Source organism: Zalophus californianus, chromosome 7 (genome assembly GCF_009762305.2).
Source record: "Zalophus californianus isolate mZalCal1 chromosome 7, mZalCal1.pri.v2, whole genome shotgun sequence".
Lineage (NCBI taxonomy): Eukaryota > Metazoa > Chordata > Mammalia > Carnivora > Otariidae > Zalophus > Zalophus californianus.
The window spans coordinates 85931926-85955752 of record NC_045601.1 but is presented as its reverse complement, the minus strand read 5'-3'; the positions used below and the strand labels follow the sequence as shown (position 1 = coordinate 85955752).

General features: G+C 40.1%; 1 protein-coding gene across 1 annotated transcript in view; it reads right to left on the bottom strand.

Annotated features, from left to right (window-relative positions):
• Window positions 1-23827, bottom strand: part of COL9A1 (collagen type IX alpha 1 chain) — a 92593-nt gene that overhangs the window by 56075 nt on the left and 12691 nt on the right. The window contains exons 6-17 of the mRNA XM_027602658.2: window positions 17009-17092; window positions 16240-16260; window positions 14687-14761; window positions 14315-14350; window positions 14129-14191; window positions 7555-7608; window positions 7259-7294; window positions 5025-5048; window positions 4159-4212; window positions 2812-2865; window positions 1897-1929; window positions 890-946 (exon numbers count right to left, since the gene is read on the bottom strand). Of these exons, the coding sequence (XP_027458459.1) occupies window positions 890-946; window positions 1897-1929; window positions 2812-2865; window positions 4159-4212; window positions 5025-5048; window positions 7259-7294; window positions 7555-7608; window positions 14129-14191; window positions 14315-14350; window positions 14687-14761; window positions 16240-16260; window positions 17009-17092 (591 nt within the window). The remainder of the gene's footprint in view (window positions 1-889; window positions 947-1896; window positions 1930-2811; window positions 2866-4158; window positions 4213-5024; window positions 5049-7258; window positions 7295-7554; window positions 7609-14128; window positions 14192-14314; window positions 14351-14686; window positions 14762-16239; window positions 16261-17008; window positions 17093-23827) is intronic.

The following is a 23827-nucleotide window of genomic DNA, read 5'->3' as shown; positions in this document are numbered from 1 at the left end:
AAAATAAGACACCAATCCAGGACCAGGGGCACCTGGGTGGCTCAGTCGTTAAGCATCTGCCTTCGCCTCAGGTCATGATCCTGGGGTCCTGGGATCGAGCCCCGCATTGGGGTCCCTGCTCCGCGGGAAGTGTGCTTCTCCCTCTCCCACTCCCCCTGCCTATGTTCCTGCTCTTGCTGTGTCTCTGTCAAATAAATAAATAAATACAATCTTTAAAAAAAAAAAAATCCAGGACCAAATCTTCTGCAGTTGTGAGAACCCACTAAACCAACCTTAGAGAAAACCATAATTGGAAAACCAGTGCCCTGGGGCCTTTCAGATCATAGCAGAACTCCTCTGGTCTGGAATTTTCAAAATCACTTCAGACCCCACAGACTAGAGAGAAAGAGCCACTTAACCCCAACATTTGGTATTTTTTATGAGAAATTTTGAAGCAATTATGATATAGAGTGAGAGAAAAACATTTTGGGGATGTCTCTTTTCTTGCCTACTTTGCATTGTTTTCCCAATTTTTTAACTAAAATAGTTTCAAATACATTATGGGTGCAATTACTCCCCAGTCTTCCTTCATAGGAAGCAAACTTTGGAACCTTAATCTGGTGTTATAGCGTCTCTCAAGCCAGTACATTTTACTGGTATTTCCTCCCTGAACAAGAGAAGCACCGTGTAATCAAACATCCATGTTTCCATGTACCTGCCAGGGGAACCAGCTGGAGTTTCTAGGACTGAAGAAGGACCACAGACTAAGCCGAAGAATAAGCAAACACAGACAGGCCTAATCCGTCAAAATGGGGTCTTGCACCATAAAGAACAGTGTTTACAGGAAAGGATCTATTTTTTCTCTATGGATAATACTCTTGAATATAAAATACTGAAATTATTCTCTCACCCTCATGCCTGGTAAGCCTGGATATCCTGAGCGACCTGGTGGACAGGAATTGGGACACTGCCAAAGAGAGAGAGGTAGAGAGAGCATAAATTAGAGCCCCCCCTTTATGACAAAATGGTACTGTTTTAGGGATTGCAGCTTCAGAATCCCAGTATAGTTATATTCATTAAATAAGTCTGAATATCCCTTTTTTTCAATATTTCATTTTTAAACTCAGAAATATTCCTAGCTTACAGAAAAGCACAGAGAATAGAACAAGCATCCCCCATGTGTTCACCATCCAGATTTAATAAATGCTAATATTTTGTCATATTTATTTCAGATTTATTAAAGAAATAAAATGTTTCCAGACCTAGTATACCAAATGCTTCCAACATAGTGTACCACAACCTGATCCCTTCCCTTTCCCACTTCCACCAGAATAGCTCTATCGTGAGGTCCACAAAAACCCTTGTCAAATTGGCCAAAATTGCATTTAGTACAGTTTCCCAACATCATTTGAATATTAGTCTATAAGTAAAATAAGTCTCAGAGGGAGTTGTTTGACTTCTAGCTTCTGAAATTGGGGTGCTCTGGTGAAAACGATGCCTTAGTCATGAAGTAAAAAGACTAGGGAAAAGCAAAAACAGGGGCGCCTGGGTGGCTCAGTCGTTAAGCGTCTGCCTTCGGCTCGGGTAGTGATCCCAGGGTCCTGGGATGGAGCCCTGCATTGGGCTCTCTGTTCAGTGGGGAGCCTGCTTCTCCTTCCGCCTGATGCTTCCCCTGCTTGTGCTCTCTCTCAATCTCTCTCTGTCAAATAAATAAATAAAATCTTAAAAAAAATTTCCATAATGAAAACCACTTATACAAACCATCAGCCCACTAGCGCAATGGATTGCTCTGCTATCCATGTAAAGTAAAACACAGAAATACGACATATTCCAGCAAGATAATTTTAAAGAGAACTCATCTGACGATTACATTGTCTTTGACTTAAACTGTGTTTCGTTCAAAGGTAAACATCTTACCAATGGATCTCCTTCATGAAAGCCAATTGTTCCCTAAAGTAAAGAAAATATTAAAGTTAAGAATATAGTTAAATACCCTATTCAAACCTACTTATAATAGAAAGTCCACTGGACAAAAATATAATAAAAATATTTGTTCAATAGGATATAAGGAACAAATAGCAACATATAATATGCTAATATTCTTAAACTTTGACTCATGGGCATATTCCTTTTGAAGACCCCTCTTTCAGGGAGCTGAAAGGAACTGAAATGAGAGACAGAAGAGATAATATGGGGAATTCTGGATCATACATCTAAAATATGAATTAGCAGGGCACCCTGTCAGTTGAGCATCTGACTCTTAATTTCAGCTCAGCCCAAACCTGAAAAAGGTTGGGATCTCAGGATCATGAGATGAGCCCCGCTTTGGGCTCCACTCAGTGGGTAGTCTACTTGAGGATTTCTCTCCCTCTCCCTCTGCCCCTCCCCCGACTCATGTGCTTTCTCTCTCTTTCTCTCTCTCTCAAATAAATACATCTTTTAAAAAACTGAAAAGAAATAAAATATGGATTATTTCCTGCTTAAACCCCTATTTTTTAAATTGCTTACTGTGTAAATCCTTTGTAAACCTTAGTTCATTTGAAAATATCCCTTTCATACAGCCAAGTTTTAAGCATTTGAGAAATCACAAATGTCAAAGGACTTCAAATATATGAGTAAGCCATTCCCTGAGAAAACCACCTTTTAAATTATTGTTATTCCTCTACTTTTCGGGCCTAAAAAGACTCATGCTCTGAATGGGTGAAAAAATTGATAGCCATTTTGGAATTTTAGAATGATGACTTGATTAACAAGTACTTCCATTTTTTGGTTCTTAGGTTTCTTTAATCCTAACTCTCAGATACAAGAAAATTCAAGCTGCAAATAACTTACACTGGGTCCTGGGGGGCCAGGGGGGCCAGGTGGTCCTCTTCTCCCAGGGTCACCCTAAGTTATTTCAAAATCGTGACACAGTGGTTATACACATGTCAAAACACAGTGCATAAAACTGGTGATGCATGAGAGAATATTACTAGAAACCCCCACAGAGCTCAACCATGCATAGACCTGCCACGAAAATCGATGGGTGGCCCATAATCCAATTAGCTCCACAAAACCAGAAGAATAAAGGAGCTCCAGTCTCACCAAAGTAATAAAACAAGGCAGGAGATTTGGGGGGGGTAAAAACAAAGCCAGTTCTTCTCTATAGAAGGATCACTTTATTCTGAAAACAAACTGGAAACACTACATATTTTTCTAGTTGATTTAAGAGAAACTGGAACAGCCAGTGCTGCTAGTGCCACCCAGATAATGGTAGCAAAAGAAGGCTTGCACCTGGCCTGAAGCTTTGGAAAGGAAGGTTAATCTCTGCAATGCCGACTCTCCCTCGTACTGTTTACCCACAAGCTATTACTTGGCCTGTCACCATACTCTTTTGCAAATGGGACTGAAAATCAAAGATGGCTAAATTCAAATGAAAATGGATTTCAATTTGTCTTAACATCCACAGTTTACTCCTTGCATACCTTTTCCTTCTTAATATTCTACCATAAGAAGACAAAAGCATCTTACAATTAATTTAACCTTACAACCATTTCATATTTATTCATCCGTTCAGTGAATAATTTTATCAAATCGTAAGACATATAGAGAAGCAAGAATAAGTACTTAACACATGGCTCCTATTCTCAATGCGTTTACAATCATCTATCCTTCACATAATGTCACTACTTCTCAACATCCTTGAAATATTTATTGGATAGTAACATCAAGAACTTAACTACGAGCAATTTCTCCTATGGAGTTCAGCTCTTTATTGCCTAATGTTAAGTTCTGTTGGTTCAATTACAATTTAATGATCCTAACATAAATATACTTGGCAATAATTTTTGGCTATTCACTTTTCATTTCATGCAGTTAGCCTAACACAAAAGACACTGGACCTTAATTCTGGCTGAGAGTCTATTAGATGGAGGTGACACCCCTTTGACTGATCAGTAATTCTGGAAGTTGGGAAGAAAAGTTTAGCTGATAACTTTGGGAAAAAAATTAAAATCACTCTACAAAAATGAGGTAGCATTATTATCCCTGGTTCCCATCAATATTATGAACTGGAATGATATTCATCTGCCATTTTTTTGGATTTGCAAGGGAAAGCATAGAGTTAGGGCAATTTGCCTTCCTGAGCAATGTCTTCCACTAAATCAGCAAATGTCTATCAAAATGCACTGCAGTACTCACAACTGGTCCAACACGGCCAAGCTCTCCAGGGAGTCCTGCTGCCCCAGGAGGACCCTGTATGTATATATGCAATGGAATATTACTCAGCCATAAAAAAGAATGAGATCTTGCCATTTGCAACAATACAGATGGACCTAGAGGGTATGCTGAGTGAAGTAAGTCAGACAGAGAAAAACAAACACCATACAATTTCACTTATTTGTGCAATCTAAAACACAAAACAAGGAAGCAAGCAAACAAACAACAAAAAAAAACCAAACTCTTAAATACAAACTGGTGGTTATCAGAGGGGAGGTGGGTGGGGGTAAAAGGTACAAACTTCCAGTGATAAAACAAGTAAGTCACGGAAACGAAAAGTATAGCATAGAGAACATAGTCAATAGGATGGCAATAACATTGCTCGGTGACAAATGATGACCACATTTATTGTGGTGAGTACTGAGTAATGTACAGAATTGTTGAATCACTATATTAGACACCTGAAATTAACATAACACTGTATGTTAATTATACTTCAATTTTTTAAAAAACATAATTATAAATAAATAAAGGGACATGGTGACTTATGGGTGGTTTTATAATCTATCATAAATCATATCAAATATGATAAGTAATTGATTCAGGATTACATGTCTGTGCTAGCTTTGGTTTCCAATGACACAATAACTTATTTGACCAAATTTTAATTACTTAAAATGGAACAGAAATTTCTAAAATGAATAAATTTTTTGTTTAGCCACCTAAGGTCATGTATGTGGGACACTATAAATACCCTGGGTAGTGTCTGCTGGCAAGTAAGCTTGGGAGCTGAGAAACAGGCCACTGTTATAGACTTAGGCAGAAATAAACCAAGAGATGATACTTACAGGGGGCCCAGGAATACCGCGGCCCTAAAAGGTTAAAACAAAAATTGTTATGGTATGTGATTTAAACTTAGTATAAATACAGACAGACATAACTCAGTTCAAAAAAAAAGTATAAAATTTGTCTGGATATAAAGGACTGGGTATAGAAGAGCCATAAAATATAAAGGACTGGATATAGAAGAGCCATAAAATATAAAGGACTGGATATAAATGGACTGGATAAAGAAAAGCAAACATGGCTCTACTTCTAAAGGAAGAAGCTTGTTTCAGCACCTCAAATATAACTTGGATATCTAAGCTAACCCATAATACTTCTCCCAAACTTGTTTTTAAGAAAATCAAAGAAGTCATTCATGCTTACTGTCAGAACTTAGCATCACTCACAAAGAAGCACAACACAACCTGACAGTTTAAAGATTTTTTTGCTGTGTTCTATAAGAAATCTACATTAAAAGCAATACAGTGTACTGCTTTATAATTTATAATGTGATGTTTGGAAATCCTCCCAAACAAACATTTAGCACAGAAAGGCAAGGGGGGAAAAGACCAGAAGCTACCCTCTTTTCACAGGTAGGACTACGTTTCCAGACACCAAATCCAGTAGATGAAAATAAAATGGTGTCACTCCAGAAATAACTTACTATGGGATCCTAATTTAATATCCTGAATTTGATCTTAAAGCTAATTATTTTGTCTCCCTCTCCTTTATCCTTTATATCTCCTTAGCAACACCAAACTGCATATAACCAAGGATTGACACCACATCTTATTTATCCTCCTAGCTTCAATTCCTAACACAGGGCCTAATATACGTGAAACCCTAACTATATGCTTGTTGAACTTCATATAACTGAACATCAGCTGCCTAGAATCCCTTTTTCTCTATCTTTGCTTTCCAGGTTCAATATGCCCCTCCCCCCCCACCCCACACCCCCGTCATTTGGGAACCCTCATTACTCCTTTCCCTGATACACTGGCTTGAATAACTTTTATTTACAGCTATCTGTGATACCATATTCATGTTAGCTTTCATTCCAGACTTCATTTTCTAAAATATCCGTATATGGGCGCCTGGGTGGCTCAGTTGGTTAAGCAACCGCCTTTGGCTCAGGTCATGATCCCAGGCTCCTGGGATCCAGTCCCGCATCGGGGTCCCTGCTCAGCAGGGAGTCTGCTTCTCTCTCTGACCCTACCCCCTCTCATGCTCTCTCTATCTCATTCTCTCTCTCAAATAAATAAATAAAATCTTTAAAAAGAAAAAAATAAAAAATAAAAATAAAATATCCGTATATGAAGCATTTAGTGGAATCAACATATACCCTGTGATAATGATATTATTATTTCTAATTATTTAGGCAGCCAAAACAAGCACGAATTTCACATGAGCAATATGTTTTAATAATAAGTGGGGCTTTTTCAAGGCATTTCAAGGCATTTGAAAAATCACTCCTATTTGATCATTTTAATATGTAAATCAATTTGGGGAATTAGTATTATGCTTGAAAATACCAAAGTAATCAATGTTATTTCATTACCATAGCTCTAGATGTTTGACAAATTTCAAATTTCACTCAGTTTTTTTAAAAAGGCATCTCTATAAGATGTTGAGCTCTGAGTGGAAAACTTTGGGAGAAAGGCCGGCAAGCTATTCATTTCTGAAAATAGCCTTAAAATGGAAAAGTTGACAGACAGTGAAATATGGCCATGAAAACAGTGCAAATAGAAAACAAAGACAAAAAATACAGATTAATGACAAGAACAAAAGAGGAATAAAGAGCAAAATGGAAAGGAAAACAGCCTGAGAACCTAGTAGCCCCCTTATAAATAGAAATAACACACAAATCAGCCAGATCGGGCAATGCAGGAAAGGACTAACCGGGGAATCAGGCTAGTAATTATATTTGATGGTTGACATTCCATTAGAGATAAAACCAGTTGTGAAGTGGTGTGATATTATGGTCTAAACATTGAATATTTAGATTTGCTGTTATTATGCAAGAAATGTTTTCTATCAAGGGGAATGAAGGGGGAGTTGTCTATTGGGAGACATATGTATTTTATACTGTGCATTCAAATTTCTCTAAATGTTCAATATTCATACCCAGAATGCTTACCATAGCAGATAAGTCATGAACTCCTTTGTGATGCATATTATGTCAAAAGCTGCATTTAAACACTTCATAATAACAGGAAAAATGGGAGATTTTCAATTCTGTCACTTTACAATTACTTACTGGAAATCCACGAGATCCAGGAACACCAGGTTCTCCCTAAAAATAAAAACAGCTTCATTGTACTTAGCTTTTTGTGGCATGAATACATAAACATGTAAATTGCATAAATTTTGAAATCATTAAAACACTCCATCTTGATGTTTTTAATTTAATTTAATTCAACTAAAACACGATTTTAGTTGAACAAGTGTATTTCCTCTGTTTCATAACTAATTTTTCAGTTGATTTGCAAACACTATAATGAAATTATACTTCAGCATCTAATACCAGCAATTAATAGTAGGTGGCTAACTTACTTTGTGCCCTCTTGGTCCAACAGAACCAGGGGATCCATCAGGTCCTGTTAATCCCTAACAAAGCAAGATGATGTTAGAAATATTATAGCATCCTTAGGCAAAGCCCTAAGTGGATAATTGCATTTTATCTATCAATTATGTACGGAATGGTTATCTTTGTACGATGCAAATATTTACAAAGAAATACCTTCCTATATTCTTATCAACTGCCTGTTACTTTCTGTTGATAAATTTTATCATATTCCTAAATTCCTGCTAACAGGGTCCAATAATTTTAGTATTTTTTGTCTCCGCTTTGGAAAAACGCATATAACAATTATAGCATTCTAATAGCCACATCTAATGGGACAACAGATCTGGCTTTGTCAATTACCCATGTTTATGCACCTCCTTTACTTCATTTATAAAATAAAAATACTATATGTCTCTATATCTCTCAAATAGTGTTTTGAGAGTTAATAAAATATTTCTTCCATAGGAATTAAAAATACTCAATCTCATTATTGCTCTATAGCCATCTAAAAGCCCTCTGGCCATCTTCCAGCAATAACAATTGCTTACTGAAGAAACTTAACTTTTAAAATGAAATGTTTGAGAGCATGCATGTTTCTACACTATCTGCCTTAGTAAAAATAACTATAATTAAGTATATATTTTCATGTGTCACCTAGTATGTAGAATTTAAGCCAATTACTATAAAACATGTTTTATATATATTTAATACTAAATATATTATTTAAAGCATATCCTCCAAACATATTCATTTTCCCTACCAGAACTTTTTTTACCATCAACCTCAATATAAAATAGATTTTAAAGCATTAATAACACTACATTATACACCTGAATTTCCATATTTGATGAAGATGCATTTTTAGTTTTTTAATTTTTTCTTTACTCTTTGACACTTTTAGATATCATTTTTAATGCAATATTGAAATTATGCCTTGTCAAAGATAAATATGTGTATCTGTATGTGTATGTACATATACATATGTGCATGCATATATAAACATCTTACAAAACTATTATCAAGATTTTGAAAAAGACTCAAATGGTATTTAATCAAGGGAGAGATTCCTTGCAAGTATGAAAGCTCTACTTAAAAACGCATCACTAAAATCCACATTTAATCTGTCACAGTCTACATATCACTAAAATGCTGTCATATAATTTATATAGAAAACTAGTTCACTGGCCACCATTCTTACATTTCTCTACATCAATCCATTTCCCTTATAAGTCCAAAGAGTGAATCAAAGGAAGTAGAAAAAAGTAAGTTGAAAATGTTAATTACTGGAAATTTACCAAAGAAAATTATTAAACACACATAAATTTCAATTTTTCAGAGACTGTCCTTGATTTTTAATCACCCTACTCTAAATACAACACTGTAATTTGGGAACAAGCCCCAGCATCTTAGGTGCTGAGCACTGGTAGTAATGAAACGTTGGCTTTCGATTTTGGTAAACAAACCACACATCCAGAGCATTCTCTACAGGCACATATGGCACATAGATTGTACAAACCTGAGAACACATCTGACTAATGGAACCCCTAACTCCCACTTCATGTATACACCCTCCAAAATCAATCCTGGCCAATTTCCACACATGTAACCAACTAACAATCTTCAATCTGTGACTGAAGTAACTGACGAGATTGGTGAGCAATAGCTACAATATATGGTAGAATTTCAGCTGCATAATAATAAAGCAGAACCAAGTAAATGGTTGGACAACAAGGAGGCTGCTTCCAGGTCACTTCTTATTTAAAGTACCTTCTATAATACATAATAAATTATGTCTATCACTAGGAAGTTCTTTAAATTAAATTGCTAATACAGGGGCACGGGGTGGCTCAGTCAGTTAAGCGTCTGCCTTCAGCTCAGGTCATGATCCCGCGGTCCTGGGATGGAGTCCCACATCAGGCTCCCTGCTCAGCTGGGAGTCTGCTTCTCTCTTCCCTTCTCCCTCTGTGCTCTCTCTCTCTCTAGTTCTCATTCTCTCTCAAGTAAATAAATAAAATATTTTTTAAAAAAATAAAAAATAATTGCTAATACATTTTGGTGTCAGATGTTACAGTGAACTCTGTTATGAAATAGCTATGTAGAAAACCATAAGCTCCATAAGGACAAAGACTGCATGTCCGTTATAATCCAGGCACATTGCCCCTGGCATCTAACACATACTCAATACATGAATACTGAATATTTGGGCGCCTGGGTGGCTCAGTTGGTTAAGCGACTGCCTTCGGCTCAGGTCATGATCCTGGAGTCCCGGGATCGAGTCCCACATCAGGCTCCCTGCTCTGCGGGGAGTCTGCTTCTCCCTCTGACCCTCTTCCCTCTCGTGCTCTCTATCTCTCATTCTCTCTCTCTCAAATAAATAATAAAATAAAATCTTTAAAAAAAAAAAAGAATACTGAATATTTAATTTAAGTTAGTCTATTAGATGGAAGGATATGACACTTGTTCCTCTACATCATCTTTATTTGGGGTTCTAATCCCAACTTTGCCACTTATTAGCTGTGCAACCATGACAAGCTGCTTAACTGCACAGTGCCTCAGCTTCTTAATCTATAAAATAGGTATAATATTAATATCTACCTGATATGGTAATTTTGAAAATTAAGTGCAGTATTACACACAAAATGCTTACAACAGTGCCTGATAGATAGAGTGGGCCCTGAATAAATGTTAGCTATTCTTATTATCATCATTATTATATGGTCAGCCCTGCTATAGATGTTGTGAAGAGTTCACCTGAAGTATAAGACATGTTTCCTGCCCTCTGGGAGCTTAAAACCTCATACAGAAGGGGTTCTGCAAACAAACAAATGAACAAACAAATATCTAGATACTAACCATGGGTACTGTATTTCATGGCTCCCTCAGATTTCTTTGATGTCTGTCTATTTCCACTTACACTGAGCTTTCGGAATAATTTCTTAATAACTCACTATTCTAATCATATAAGCATCTGCCAGGGATAGTAGCTGAGGATGTTCTAATCTCTTTCCTGAAACAAGTGGCATGGTTTAACTGTAATGCTTACATTTAATTCTACTTCTTCTTCTGCCTACCTTGGATGGATGTTATAAGAATGAATAAAATCCTGTTTTCAGGGCGCCTGGGTGGCTCAGTTGGTTAAGCGACTGCCTTCGGCTCAGGTCATGATCCTGGAGTCCCTGGATCGAGTCCCGCATCGGGCTCCCCGCTCAGCGGGGAGTCTGCTTCTCCCTCTGACCCTCCCCCCTCTCATGTGCTCTCTCTCTCTCATTCTCTCTGTCTCAAATAAATAAATAAAATCTTTAAAAAAAAAATAAAAAAAAAAAAATCCTGTTTTCAGAGCTCACTGAGCATGTCACAGCAAATAGTGCCAATAAGAATATCTCTATTGATTATTGATAATAACACAGTTGTCCTTTGGGTGCAAGGTTACAACCAAGCTCTGACTTCTCTAATTTTACATATAAACATATACATACAATCTCCCACATTTATATTTACACACACACAAATTCCATTTTGCAAGGATTCTTATCTGTCAAAGAATTGACAGAGAAAAACATTACCAGTGGCAGAAAGAATTGCTTTCATATGAATGTTTATGAAGATAAAGTTCTGTATGGGGATGATACTGAAGCTGTGTTCTGAACTTTCATGCTGCTGCTTGGCAGAAAACACCAGCCCTCAATAGTAATTTCCTTCCAACATTCCAACTACTCAGCTCGTGAGACTCAAGGCATAATTCTACCAGCATAGCTGCCATGAATCTTTCACATTTTCCGTCAAAAAACCCACTTCACTTAGGATAATTACCCTTTAAATCATGTTCCTTCCATATTCTTCCAAACATCATCTGATTAACCATTTGTTCACATTACCAAAAAGTATAGCCTTGCAATGAACCAAAGAGCAGAAGACAAAGAGGTTGGAGGTTTAAGGTCCCACCACTACACTGAGGTTCACCTAACAAGAAAAGATCACTGGAGCTCTCCTGCTTACTTAGCTTCCCTATGGCCAGGGACAAACAAACAGCAAACTGATCCAGTTACTGATTTTTCATTATTCATTATTCTCAATGCCTAGTCTCAATGTGAGGTAAAAGATTTGTTTATGAGCCAAAGAATACAGTAAGTCAGAATCTTGTAAGCCCCACGTGCCTTCATGTCAATATCTGGTGGAACCATACCAATATTTACAAATAATTAGAAAATACCAATTATAAATTATTCTTACGATCCATTGAATTACCCATATCATTTTTCTTGGCTGGGAATTCGGATAACTAAAAATTCACTATCACTCTTTTTCTCTCTATTTTCTCTGATTATCCATCTATTTAAGATACTCATTTGTAGCCACATGAGGCAAAACTATCTGGAGAGAAAGCGAGTCTAAAAATGAAGAAATCTAGTTTCTTTCACTATCTTAGCCGCTTAATAACTCTGGGTCCCTGAGGAAACTACTTGTCCTCAAAATTATTCAGTATTCTTATCTCCGGAGAATAATATTAGCCAAACCTTCCTTCCAGGTTATGTAAGGTTAAAGTGACTGCACTTGAGGAAAAAAGTTCTACACAAATGCATATTAGTATAGTTAACTTTTTGCTTAAGTATAGTTAACTTCTGTTCTAGGAAATGCCTGAAAAACTGGTACATACATGGATGTCTTACTACGATACTGCAACTATAGACCAAGACAAAAACTCCTTTCAATGTTAACTATATTGTACCTCAAAGATTTTTTAAGCACTTTCATTTGTTTATCCAAAATTTCTGTTTAAATGGGGGAATTACTTTATAAAGCAAAACCAGGCATCGTCTTTATGACCTTACAGTAAAAGGTAAAGAAGAATTTGTAGCATGTTGAGCATGCTACACAAGCACCATAAAACTGATGCACAGATAACTCTAGCCCTCTGTATGAAAGTATTTCAACTCAATACCAAGGGAAGACTCCAGGTGATTAGTTTATGCTTCAACCACCACAAAAATTAATAGTAATAATAATGTAATCATAAATTTTCTTTTCACACAAAAGGCAGATCCAAGTTTCATAGAAATGCAGAAATAAATCCAACCCATATTGGGCTACTGTTTTATAGAGTAGCCTTGGATTTATCAGACCTTTTTATTATGATGTGACAGTTTCAAGTAATTCAATGTTTTAAAAAGAACTTGAAAAACAACAAGTTATATAATTTCAGTTCATATTATACAAATATTAGTTTGATATTCAGTTTGTATTATCCAAATATTAGTTCTTGGGGAATTCTTGCACACTCACTTTACATCACAGAGAAAGTTCAAACTTGGGGCTCTGAACTGTAAAACAAAATCTTTCCTAAAGTACTAAATAGCATAGACAAATACCCTCATAATGGTAATCTTTGTAAAGAAAGCCCATCTTAATAAACACTAAAATCTAGCGGTTTTTTTCTTCAATATGTAAAATCTATAGTCAAAAATTCTTGGGAATTATAATCATAGGTTTTCAGGTGCTTTCTTTGATTTAGAAAAGTCTTTAGGTTTTGGAAACCACACAAAGTGGTAACTTGAAGGATAACTCGATGAATGCACCACTGCATATTTTCTGAGAACAGGTAACTTCATTTTACTTCACTTTGTATCCCAGCTTTAAAGTCAAGGACTGGCCTGTAGTAGGACTTCAGGACGCATTAGTCCAGCACATGGAGACAGGAGAAGTGGAAGTCATTATGCTCTGAGGAAATATTATTTACTGTCAGGTTTATCCTACAATTCAGCATGAGCTTTCTTCAATCGAGGGGAGGGAGAGGTGTAAAGGCGGATAAATTGGAGAAAGGATGATTCCCAATTTTCAAGCAACCCTACTCAGCTTATTTCTGTCCGTGATGCCAGTCAAGAAAACATGGAAAGAGGAAAATTAGTTTTGAATTTCCTATTCTTTGTGCGTTGACCATTTCCCTGCCTCTGCCCCCCCAACACACACACACACACACACACACACACACACACACACACACGCACGCACATTCCCACTCACTTCGGGCCCTCCCCTCAAAGGTATCTTTCTTATTTCTCTTCTTCAGGATTTAGGAGTACTCTGCCCCTTCCCCTGCCTGTAGGTCCTTTACTAAATTAATCTAGCAAGTGCCTGTTAAAGGGCAGGACCAGAGGCTACTTGCTGCGAAGCCCCACCAGAGCCCCACCAGCGCCGAGTAAGGTTCCTCTACCTCCAGTTCCCCCTGTGCCGGAAGTGGGGCTGAGCGTTCAGGCGGTGAGCAAGGAGCGGAGGGTTAGGGGTAGGCACCGGGAAGGCCTGGGGATTTTCTGAGAGCAGGGAACGCCCGCGCTGTGTGCTCTCCCCAGGGGGCCGCGAGCTATCTCCGCCCTCGCAGGACCCTTTGCAGAAACTGCAGCCTCCACGCCGCGCGGGGAGTACAAGGCCCAGTTCAGGGCCAGAGCCCTGTTTCAGCGTGGATCCCCGCAGCCTGCACCCATCCCGCAGACCGCCACGTCTCTCCCTCCCTCCTCCGCACCCCCAGCCGACCCCCCCCTCCCCGTGCGCGCGCCCGCGCCTACTCACGTCGGCGCCCGGCGTGCCCGGCTTGCCGGGAGCTCCTGGCTTGCCCGGTTCTCCAGCGGGACCCTGAGCAGGGAGGGGGAGAGGTCGGGAGAGAGAACGATGGAAAGTTGAGATTCTTGGAAGTCACGTGGCTGCAAACCACCTCTAAAAGGAAGAAGTGAAGAGCGAATGCGCTGATCAACTTACCGGGGGGCCTGGGGGACCCTTTGGACCTCGGTCACCCTGCAGGGGTAGTAGAAAAAGCAAGAGCAGTCCGTGAGTGGGAGGCGCTGAGGACCCCGCTGGGAGACTCCCACGCGTGTTCACCACACAGCTCGGGGACGGGGACAGGGTAAAGCTAAATGGTGGAGATCCTTGACCAGCGGGGACAACTGAACGTGTCTACCTCATCCCTCCGAAAATCCCCAGGCTTCTACAGAGGCTCCAACCCAGCTCTCACCCATGCCCTAGCCCGCCTTTGGATGGCGGGCATCTGGCCCCGTCAAAAACCCATCCCGCTGGAGAAAGGGTAGGAAACGGTGGGACTGGAGGACCAGAGGACTGGAGATAGAAACTTACGTCGATGCCATCGATGCCTGGAACTCCAGGGGGACCCGGGGGCCCGGGGGGACCCTGCTCGCCCGGGGGACCTCTCTGACAAAAATAGCACACACGGATTAATGGAGCACGTTGGGCAACAACAAGAAACTGGCACGATGTCCTGAGGCCCCCACCTCCACCGGTAAGAACACTTCCCTTTGGGGGACGGAGTCTTGAAATCCAGTAAAACTCCAGTATAAAACTCCCGAGCGACCCCGGGTTTCTTTGGTTCCGCCATATTCTGAATGAGGCTTAATAGTGTGGTTAGAGCAGAATCTAGGCCCCACGGTGGGCACTGGGGTCACACGGCCTCGCCCCTACAGAGACCATTAAACCAAAAGAGGTCTTTGAAGAAGCGAGGGGCTGACGCCTCTTTTTTTTTTTTTAAGGGACTCAGTAATGAAAATGGTGGTCATTCACTACTTGGATTTGATGAGTAATTGAGAGTCAGTGTTTTGGCTGAAAAGGAACTGCTCAGACTGGAGGCGCTCCACCTCAGATCGAGTACAGGATCGTTTTGTAAATCTTTCTACATGCAGTAGAAATCAGGGAGAAATACGGGAGGAAAACTGGGGAGGATTGGGGCAAAAGAGCCTTGAAACCCAGAGAGGACCTGGCTTCATTTCGGATTTACCTGCATTGACACTCTCTTGCATAAGGTCTTTGCACCTCGCTTTAAAACTACACCAAATTTCAGACTGACCCTAGGGTATTACTGCTTTTATTGCTTGCAAACAGCCAAGCTTTGATGGTGCCAGAGGGAATACTGGCGACTCAAAATGTGTGAGCACGTTGCTTAGGGTATGTGGAATTTTTTTTTCTCTTCTAATTTAAAAGAGGAAAAAGAAAGGGGTAAAAAGATTCTTTCATCAAGGAAACTTTGTTTTTCTAAACTCCAATGACCAGACAGGTTACAATGGGGTCTTTGTAAGTGAAACCTCAAACCGCATCTGGGCTCACCCGCCCCCGCCGGGTCCTCTCCCGCGCGGGAGGGAGTAGACGCCGGAGCCTTCGGGAAACTGCTGAAATTTTGACTGATGCCAGCCCAGGCCGCCGGGTTCCAATCCCAGAGCGGCGGGCACCACTAGCAAGGCTCGCGGTTTAATGCTGCTACCGCGGGCTGGTGGAGCTTAGCGGAGGGAGGGAGCTTAGCGCCGCTAGGCTGAATTCCCGCCTTCTGCAAAAGGGCCTGCTCTTGAATGCAACCAGGAGGGGCGGGGTGGGGGAGTTAAGAAGCAACCCGGTTAACCGCCCAAGTTTAGTGACCGGTCCCCAGTCACTAATGGTCTTCAGAGCCTCTGCCTGCAGTGTTGGGGCCCAGGTGGGGGAGGAGACGCCTTTCCCCACCTAAGGGTCATCTGGGGTCCCCGACTCCGACGGTACTCGCTGCAGGTGCTCAAGGCTGGAGGAAGAACGCGGCTGCAGAGCCCAGGGAAAGCTCTGCGCCTTCCCCACAGCTCCCGCGACGGCCGTTCCTCCACTTTTCCCTGCCTGCACTTGAAAAATGCAAGCACTTCTCGCCCTCCGCTTACCTGGTCGGTGGTCTCGCCGGGCTGGAGAAGAAAAGACGGGGAGAAAGTGAGAAGGCTCTCCCCACCCCCCACACTCGCGCACAACTTACTTGAGCCACGCACAAGCAGAGCCCAGACAGCAGCAGTGGCAGCCCTAGGGCCCCTCGATCCCGCGCGGTCCAGGCCATGCCCGCCACCCTCTGCTAATCCCCTGGACGGACTCTGCCTCCGGCCGCCCCGCTGGGCTTCCCGGACCCGTCACACGCCTAAAGTGGTACTTCTCCCCCGCAAAAAGCGCCCCCGGGAGTAGTTCTTTACAAAGGTGCCCAGCCAGGAAGGCGTACGTTTCTCCTGTTTATGAATGGCCCTGAGAGGGTCCTGGGGATTGGAGGAGAGCTTGCGGGCTGGGGAACGGATAGAATGACAACAGTCCCCCTTAACCCTTTCCCCGCCGCCACACAGGCAAGGCCTGAAAGGTGCACCTCCGCCTCTGCCCATCTGTCCAAGTGTAGTCTCTCCCTGTCCACTGTGGGCGACGAATGGACTGCCAGTGTTCTTGGAGAGATGCTTGGGGGAGGAGGAGTGAGGGTCATAAGCCACCGAAGGTAGAACCAGACACCCTGAGGTGGTTTCTCCTTGCCAGGCTGTGGGTGGGACCTGTGCTTCCGTAATATCTATCTGGTCCCTACAGTAAAGCCTGAACTCTTTAGAAAAAGAGTGAGGAGGTGGGGAGTTTAAGGAGGTGGTGGGAGGTAGGCTAGGTGGAAGTGTAGGTGGTCAAGGGACTCACAGTTATTCGGACTGGCAGCTCATGGCAAGTTTCTCTACTGGGGCGTAGTGGGTCACAATGGATCAGCATCCACTGAAGTTCAAACTGGAGAAAGACAGCAGAGAGTCAATTCAGATTCTGGAGGACAGAAGCAGGTCATTTAAGAGAGAGAGAAGTTTGTAAGTGTGGTCCAATTGTTAAGTGACTGGAGACCAATTTGAACTGGTTGACCTCAGTGGACCAGTACTCTTGTTCCTTGAATACAGATTTTCCAATGGAAATGGGCTGGAAGCCCTTCCCAAGTTTCTCTGATGACTGAATGTAGATGTCTGTAGCTCTGCAGTATTCCATCGTAGCCCTTGGCAGGAACAGACCACTGGCACTGACTTTCCACTTCTGTCCTTCCACATCCTTAAGATGCAGATTCTATTCAAATGAGGCCCTGTGCAAACAAGGAACCGGCCAGGTCACAAGCCAGTGTGAGGGTCTAGATTGGAGCCCAGGCCTACTGAACTTCACAGAGAACACATGCACTAAGGGTTTACATGGGGGAAGACTAGAGACAGAGACAGCCAAAGAGGTGGCACCTAGGAGGAAAAGGAGAGGAAAGAAAATCCAGTCCTAGAAGAAATTTGCATGCTAGAGAAGACATTCTCCATGGAGTATTCACAGCTTAAAATGGAAATAGGAAGGACTGGAAATGGAGGGAATGAGAGGGAAATCTAGAACTCAGGGAAAAAACAAGAGAATAGAAAGCATTTAAATTTAGTGTTATCTCATTCATTGGTTGAAGAGATATATAATTTTCAGACACTTGAAATCCAAATGTGCCCTGACAAGTTCTTACATTTTAGCAGGTGTTAAGAGAGAAAGAAGGGAACAGGAGAGAAACAATACAATGGAAGAGTGACCAGGTCTGAAGCTGAAGGCCTCTGGTGACAAGGTGAGGGGGAAAAAAAAAAGGTATACACCACCCAGCACCTCCATTCTGGCCCATCTTCTTAAATTGAGGAAATTCCTTGTTAGACATCTCAAATCAGATCTGTATTTCTTGGTCAGCTGATTCTTCTGGCATTATGCAAATATCTAATTAATATCAAGGTCCCAAATCCAAAACATTGTGTCTTTTCTTTCATCCAGTAGTGATTTACACTCCATCCCACCTGCCAAAAGGTCTCTAGATCTGCTGGATCTAGCATTAAATTAGATACATTTTTTTTCCATTTTTATGGAAACATCCAGAGTTGAGGTTACTGAACAAAAGATCAGACTTGGAGAGGATGAAGGATGAAGTCCTTCCCTTCTACCCATAATGAAGGGAAAGTTAAACAAAAGGAAGTTTTCCATTTTATGAAGGGGTGAAAATAAGACATTAAGCTTTCAGATTCCTGCATTTGTACCTCTTCTTAGATGATTCTAACTCTCCTGGTTGCTCTTAACCCTACCATGGCTCTTCTCCAGAAAATATGGATATCTGGAAAAATGAGGTAAGTGGGGTGAAGAGAAAGTGAACAGCTAACCCAAGATATATTTTAAGATGGAAAGTTCTCTATAAATTGTATGAAAATTGTGTATTCATGGTATGAATTATTTAACAATAGTATACTGACATCCTACAAGAGAACTGCTTATTAAGCCACACAATTATCTTACAGTTAAGCATATCACTTTGTCAAATACTTTATCTTTCTTAGAGTAGTCTCATTTGCTTGGGAAGGATTTTATTTTGGTTTTGTTCTAAACTGCAGTGGAAATTTTAATAGGAAGACAAAAGAAAGAATGGGACAACCTTCTCCTTAATGACTACTAAATACCTAGCTGTACCTCCAACAACTCTTTGAAGCTCACGAGTAAAGCGGGGCAAAGAGGTTAAACCACTTGCCAGAGGTCACACAGCTAGTAAAAGACAGAGCTAGCATTCCAAATGTACCTGATTGTGAAATAAGGTCTTCTCTTCTCCTCTACTTATCCTCCCCCTAGAATACATCCCATCTCCAGAAAGAGCCATCATGTCCTAAGCCAGTAACCAAGGAATTTGGTGATTGAACATTCGTATTAAAGATGAAGAGAAAAGAAGAGTGATCTAGAAATTAAAACTTTGTAAGCTTATGTCCAACATCTGCTAGAAAACCTCAAAACAAGACTAAGGAACTTCCCTAAGGATTCAGACCTCTCCCTGCTTGCATGATTGTTATGCAAATACATCCAGAGGCAAATTTCTAATGCTTCTCCGAAAACTAACAACTATTTCTATATGCAGTTACATATACATGTGTATAATAAAATATCAAATAGGAAAGGGGGTTATAATTCTTGTTCTTCAATGATTAGATAAAAATATTACCAGAATAAGAAAAGGTGTCTCCCCCTCCCTAATTCTTAAAATAAGAAAGACCGTTCATGTATCGTATTCACTAAATCCTTTGTGAATTGGTAATTCACACTAGGCATGCATTGTATATGTTTGATATTTTGATTTTCAAAAAAAATTCATAGCCTAATCACCTTGAGAAACTTTAATTATATGGCTAACCAGGAAACCTATATCCTTTGTTTAGATACTTCATTAAAGTTACTTATTGTAAATGCAAAGTAATTCATTAAGCTGTTTTCTGAAAAATGTAATTCTCTCTGGATAAATTGGTACACCTGCTTAAATATGCAAGATGCAATTGTGGCACAGAATAATGGGGTAATGAAATGCAATTCATCTGTGAATACAGGCTGGGTTGTTCAGAGTGCCACATAGATCAAAGGTTTCTGCACACATCTGTGCATCCACATAAACACCACCCACGCACTAATAATTATCTATACAACAACCATTTTTTGGCATGCAATATGAATTCCAATTTGCATGTTAATTATTTTGAAGGAAGATTGGCAGAGTTCCTTACTAAAAGTCACTTTCATTACACATCCAAAATGCTGATTTCCACACGTTTCTCATCTTCATACCTGGAATCACTGTTCTCTTTGAATATCCACTGACAAAATATACATGACAAATATTTTAATTTAGTCCTTCAGTTAACATTTTTGAAGTCCTAATATAAGCCACACACTAGGATAACATTCTAGGAAAACCAAAGATATTCTCCTCCCCTAATGAGTTTATAGTTTGTAAGACTTGAAATAAATACAAGTAGAGAAATAAAGTTTTTTTTTTAATCAGTTAAACAGAATGTCCTAGCACAATTCATCCTTCTCAACATAAAATACCTCATCATTGTCTCAGGGAGAACTGAGTTGTGTGATTGTAAGGTGCCTTACGTGACCCTGATTTGGCGTTATCCGATTCTTTTCTATAGAACATGAAGGTATAATTCCTATCTCCTAAGCCAGAGTAGTGTCCAGCAGACAACACATTGAAACAAGGAATTTTGGCACCAACTTCTACTCTTCTAATAGTGCTAGTGATTTCTACTTATTTTGCTGGGTTGTTGAGAAAAATTAATAAGGTATGTAAGCTCTTCTTAAATTTAGGCAAAAACTAATATTAGACAACTATCTTTTCCTCGTGAGAAAATTCTAATGACAAACTATAGAACTTGGTTCAGTATTATTGAGAATAGCACAAGGCTTGATTTTTTTGCATACTGAATTATGATTAAATTTTACAATTATAAAATATCTAAAAACTAGCTCTTCAAAGACAAGTTTTTTTAACAGGAGAAATGTTTCATTAAGCTTTTGTCTACTCACTCAGTAGCAACAAAGATTTAAGGAAATACTTGAACTCTGAGATCTCATTTTTCTTTTCATTTTATGACCAAGTGTTGGTTTTTACCATCATGAGGGACCTCCTCCAAGTGAAGCTTCCTAGTTGCTAAGCAGGAGGCTCTGAGCTGCCCTGAAATCAGAAATTTCCCCCAATTCTCTGTAGACTAGGCCCTGCAGTTTCAGACATAGTGCTAAGAATTGTCATTAAATATGAGTAGAGGACAGTCATCTGAATCATACCAAGGGCAGAGGCAAAACAGTGAAAGGAAAGAGCAGTAGACTTAGAGTTAGCAGACCTGGCATATAGTGCTTTGTTCATCTTTTTATCCAGCATATCTTTATATAACACACTCATGAGCTTTGAGATAGAAACTATGGAAGACACAAAAATGTTTAGTGTTATCTAGGCCACAAACTGCTTTTGACAATATATAGTATTGCCGTTGATATACAACATGGCGAAGGTCATCAGCAAGGGGATCATATAACCTGTAACATGTGAGGGAGGCCCTGAAGAGCAACTGAGATTCTCATAAGCAGAGATGGGGAGGGTAAAGGTTAGAGTTCTAAAGAGGTGATAGTAGCACAGCACAAGAGGAGGAAATGATGTATACAGAAGAGATCCAATTCACTGTGGCAAACAGTAGACATTAGATGTTTTTTCCTCTGTTGAATTCTAAGCTAAGGAATTTGAGTAGTATTGGATAGCTAATTATTGGACCATCATCAAAGATTTTTCTGCACCAAGGATATGGATGGGGAAAGGTGGCCTAATTTAAAAGGGCACTTCAAGGGGATTCACGTGGTAATAAATGCCTGATCCTTGGAGTCAGAAAGGCTACTTTAGTAGAACATAAAGGAATGTTATACTCTCAGCTATGGTAAGGCATCCTCTGTTATCTACTCATTAAAAAAAAAAAAAAATCATCCCCTCATGCCACATCCCCCTTCAGCTGCCATCTCGTTTTCTGCTCTTCTCCATTTAAAACTCAGAAGAGTTGTCTGTATTTGTTGCCTCCATTTCCTATCCCTTTTATTCTCTCTTGAAGCCTTTCCAACTGGGCTTTCACTCCCAATACTCCAATGGGTCTTTTCTCAAAGTCACTCTCATGGGTTTCTGAATCCAATATCAAGTCTCAGGCCTCATCTAATTTGATCTCTCTACAGCATTTGGGTGAGTTGACCATTCTCTCCTCCTTAAAATTCTATTTCCCCTGACTTTCAGAGTACCACAGTCTCCTGATTCTCTCTGATATCACAGGCTGCTCTTTCTGGTCTCTTTGGCTGAATCTCCCTCATCTCAGCAACCTTTAAATGTTGGTTGTTTCACAGTTCAGTTCTAGAACTTCTCTACCACATTCATCGCTCAGCGATTCATCTCACTGCATGGCTTTAAATACCATATATACGCTGACAACTTCTAGAGTTCTATTCCCAGCTGGGCCTGCCTGTTGAACACCAGAAGAATATACCTAACTGCCTGCTCAGCATCTTCTCTTAGATGTCTAATAGTGATCAAAATCCTGATCGAACTTAGATGTTCCAAACCAACTCTTGATATTCTCCCTGATAACCTGCTCTTCCCATAGTCTTTCCCAGCTCAATAAATGGCAACTGTATAATTCTGATTAATCATTCCAAAAATATTGGTGTCACTTTTGCTTTTGTTTTCTCTTACACCTCAGATCTGTTTACTTTATCCTCAAAATGGGTCAGGATCTGACCACCTTGCACCACCTCCACCACTACTGCCCTGTACCAAACCAAGACCAGCCCTGCCTGAGTTACTGCAGTAGTCTCTAAAGGTCTCCTTTTATTGTGGCCCTAAGTGTTCTGTCCTTCTCTCTCCCTACATTTTATTGCCAAAGCAGCAGCCAAGGAGATATTTTCAAAAAATGAGAACATGTTACTTGTCTGTCCAGACCTATCAGATAGATTCCCATCTCACCCAGCATGAAAGCCAAAATGCTAACACAATTTCCCCACCCTCACTCCATCAGGCTACCTCTTCAGGCTCATTAGCTACTTCTCTCAATCTCACTCCATCCACACTGGTCTCCATGCCCTCCTCAAACACAGCAGACAACCAACATCAGTCCCTTCTTACTCCATATTCTCTCTTTCTAGAACCCTCCTCCCTCAGAGAGCCACATGGTAATACGCCCAACCCCTTCAGGTTTCTGTTAAAATGTTCTTTTCTCAGGGAGGCCTCCTCTCCAGGGTCCAGTTTCCTGCTTCATTTTTCTCCAGAGTATGCATGAACACCAGGCATACTATACATTTACTCGTTTATCCATTTGTGTCCATCTCTTCTCCCCAGAATGAATGTAAACTCCATTGGAGTTTTAATTTCTGTCTATAACTTAACAGATGTTTAATGAATAGTTGCCAAATGTTAATTAATGAATATATAAAGATGAAATGAAATATAGTGAACTAAGAATTGATAGTATTTATCTTCTGGTTTGATTATGACTTGGGGCAAACCCCTTCCCCTGTCTGGGTTTCAATTTCTTCACATGTAAACTTAGAGGTTTGGGGTAGATAACAATCAAAATTTCCTCCACCTTTGAGAGTCCATGATTCTATTGACACCACATTGTAACCAAAGAAACCAAATGCACAGAGATTAACACAAAGAGGAAGAAAAATAACATGGAATTAATCTCTTGACTTACAACCACCCAGTCTACGTAACAGAGATTTCTTTATGACCTTAGCTCATATATAGTTTAATAGAAATAGAAAAACTAATAGCACTGACTTTTTTTTATTGCAACAATATGGGCACAGCTGAGGCCAATAAAAAATTTTGTGTTTTTCAATTTTCCATTAAAAGGAAGTTTGACCCTCATTTAGTTTATATTCTAGTAATCCATAGTCCCTTCCTCTGATTATGGCTCCTCGTATGTTAACAGATTTCTTTCTGTGTGCTTGTCATTTCATTGCCACCTAGTGGAAAATCCAGCTGATATTGTTAATATGGTTTATAATGCAGCAGGCTAATTTTATCTCCAAAAAATTGTCTTCACAGTCAGTATTCAAAAATATTCCATCAAATTACACCAAAGGGTTTTAAAGAGAATTTCCTATGGTTATATATACATGACATAACTA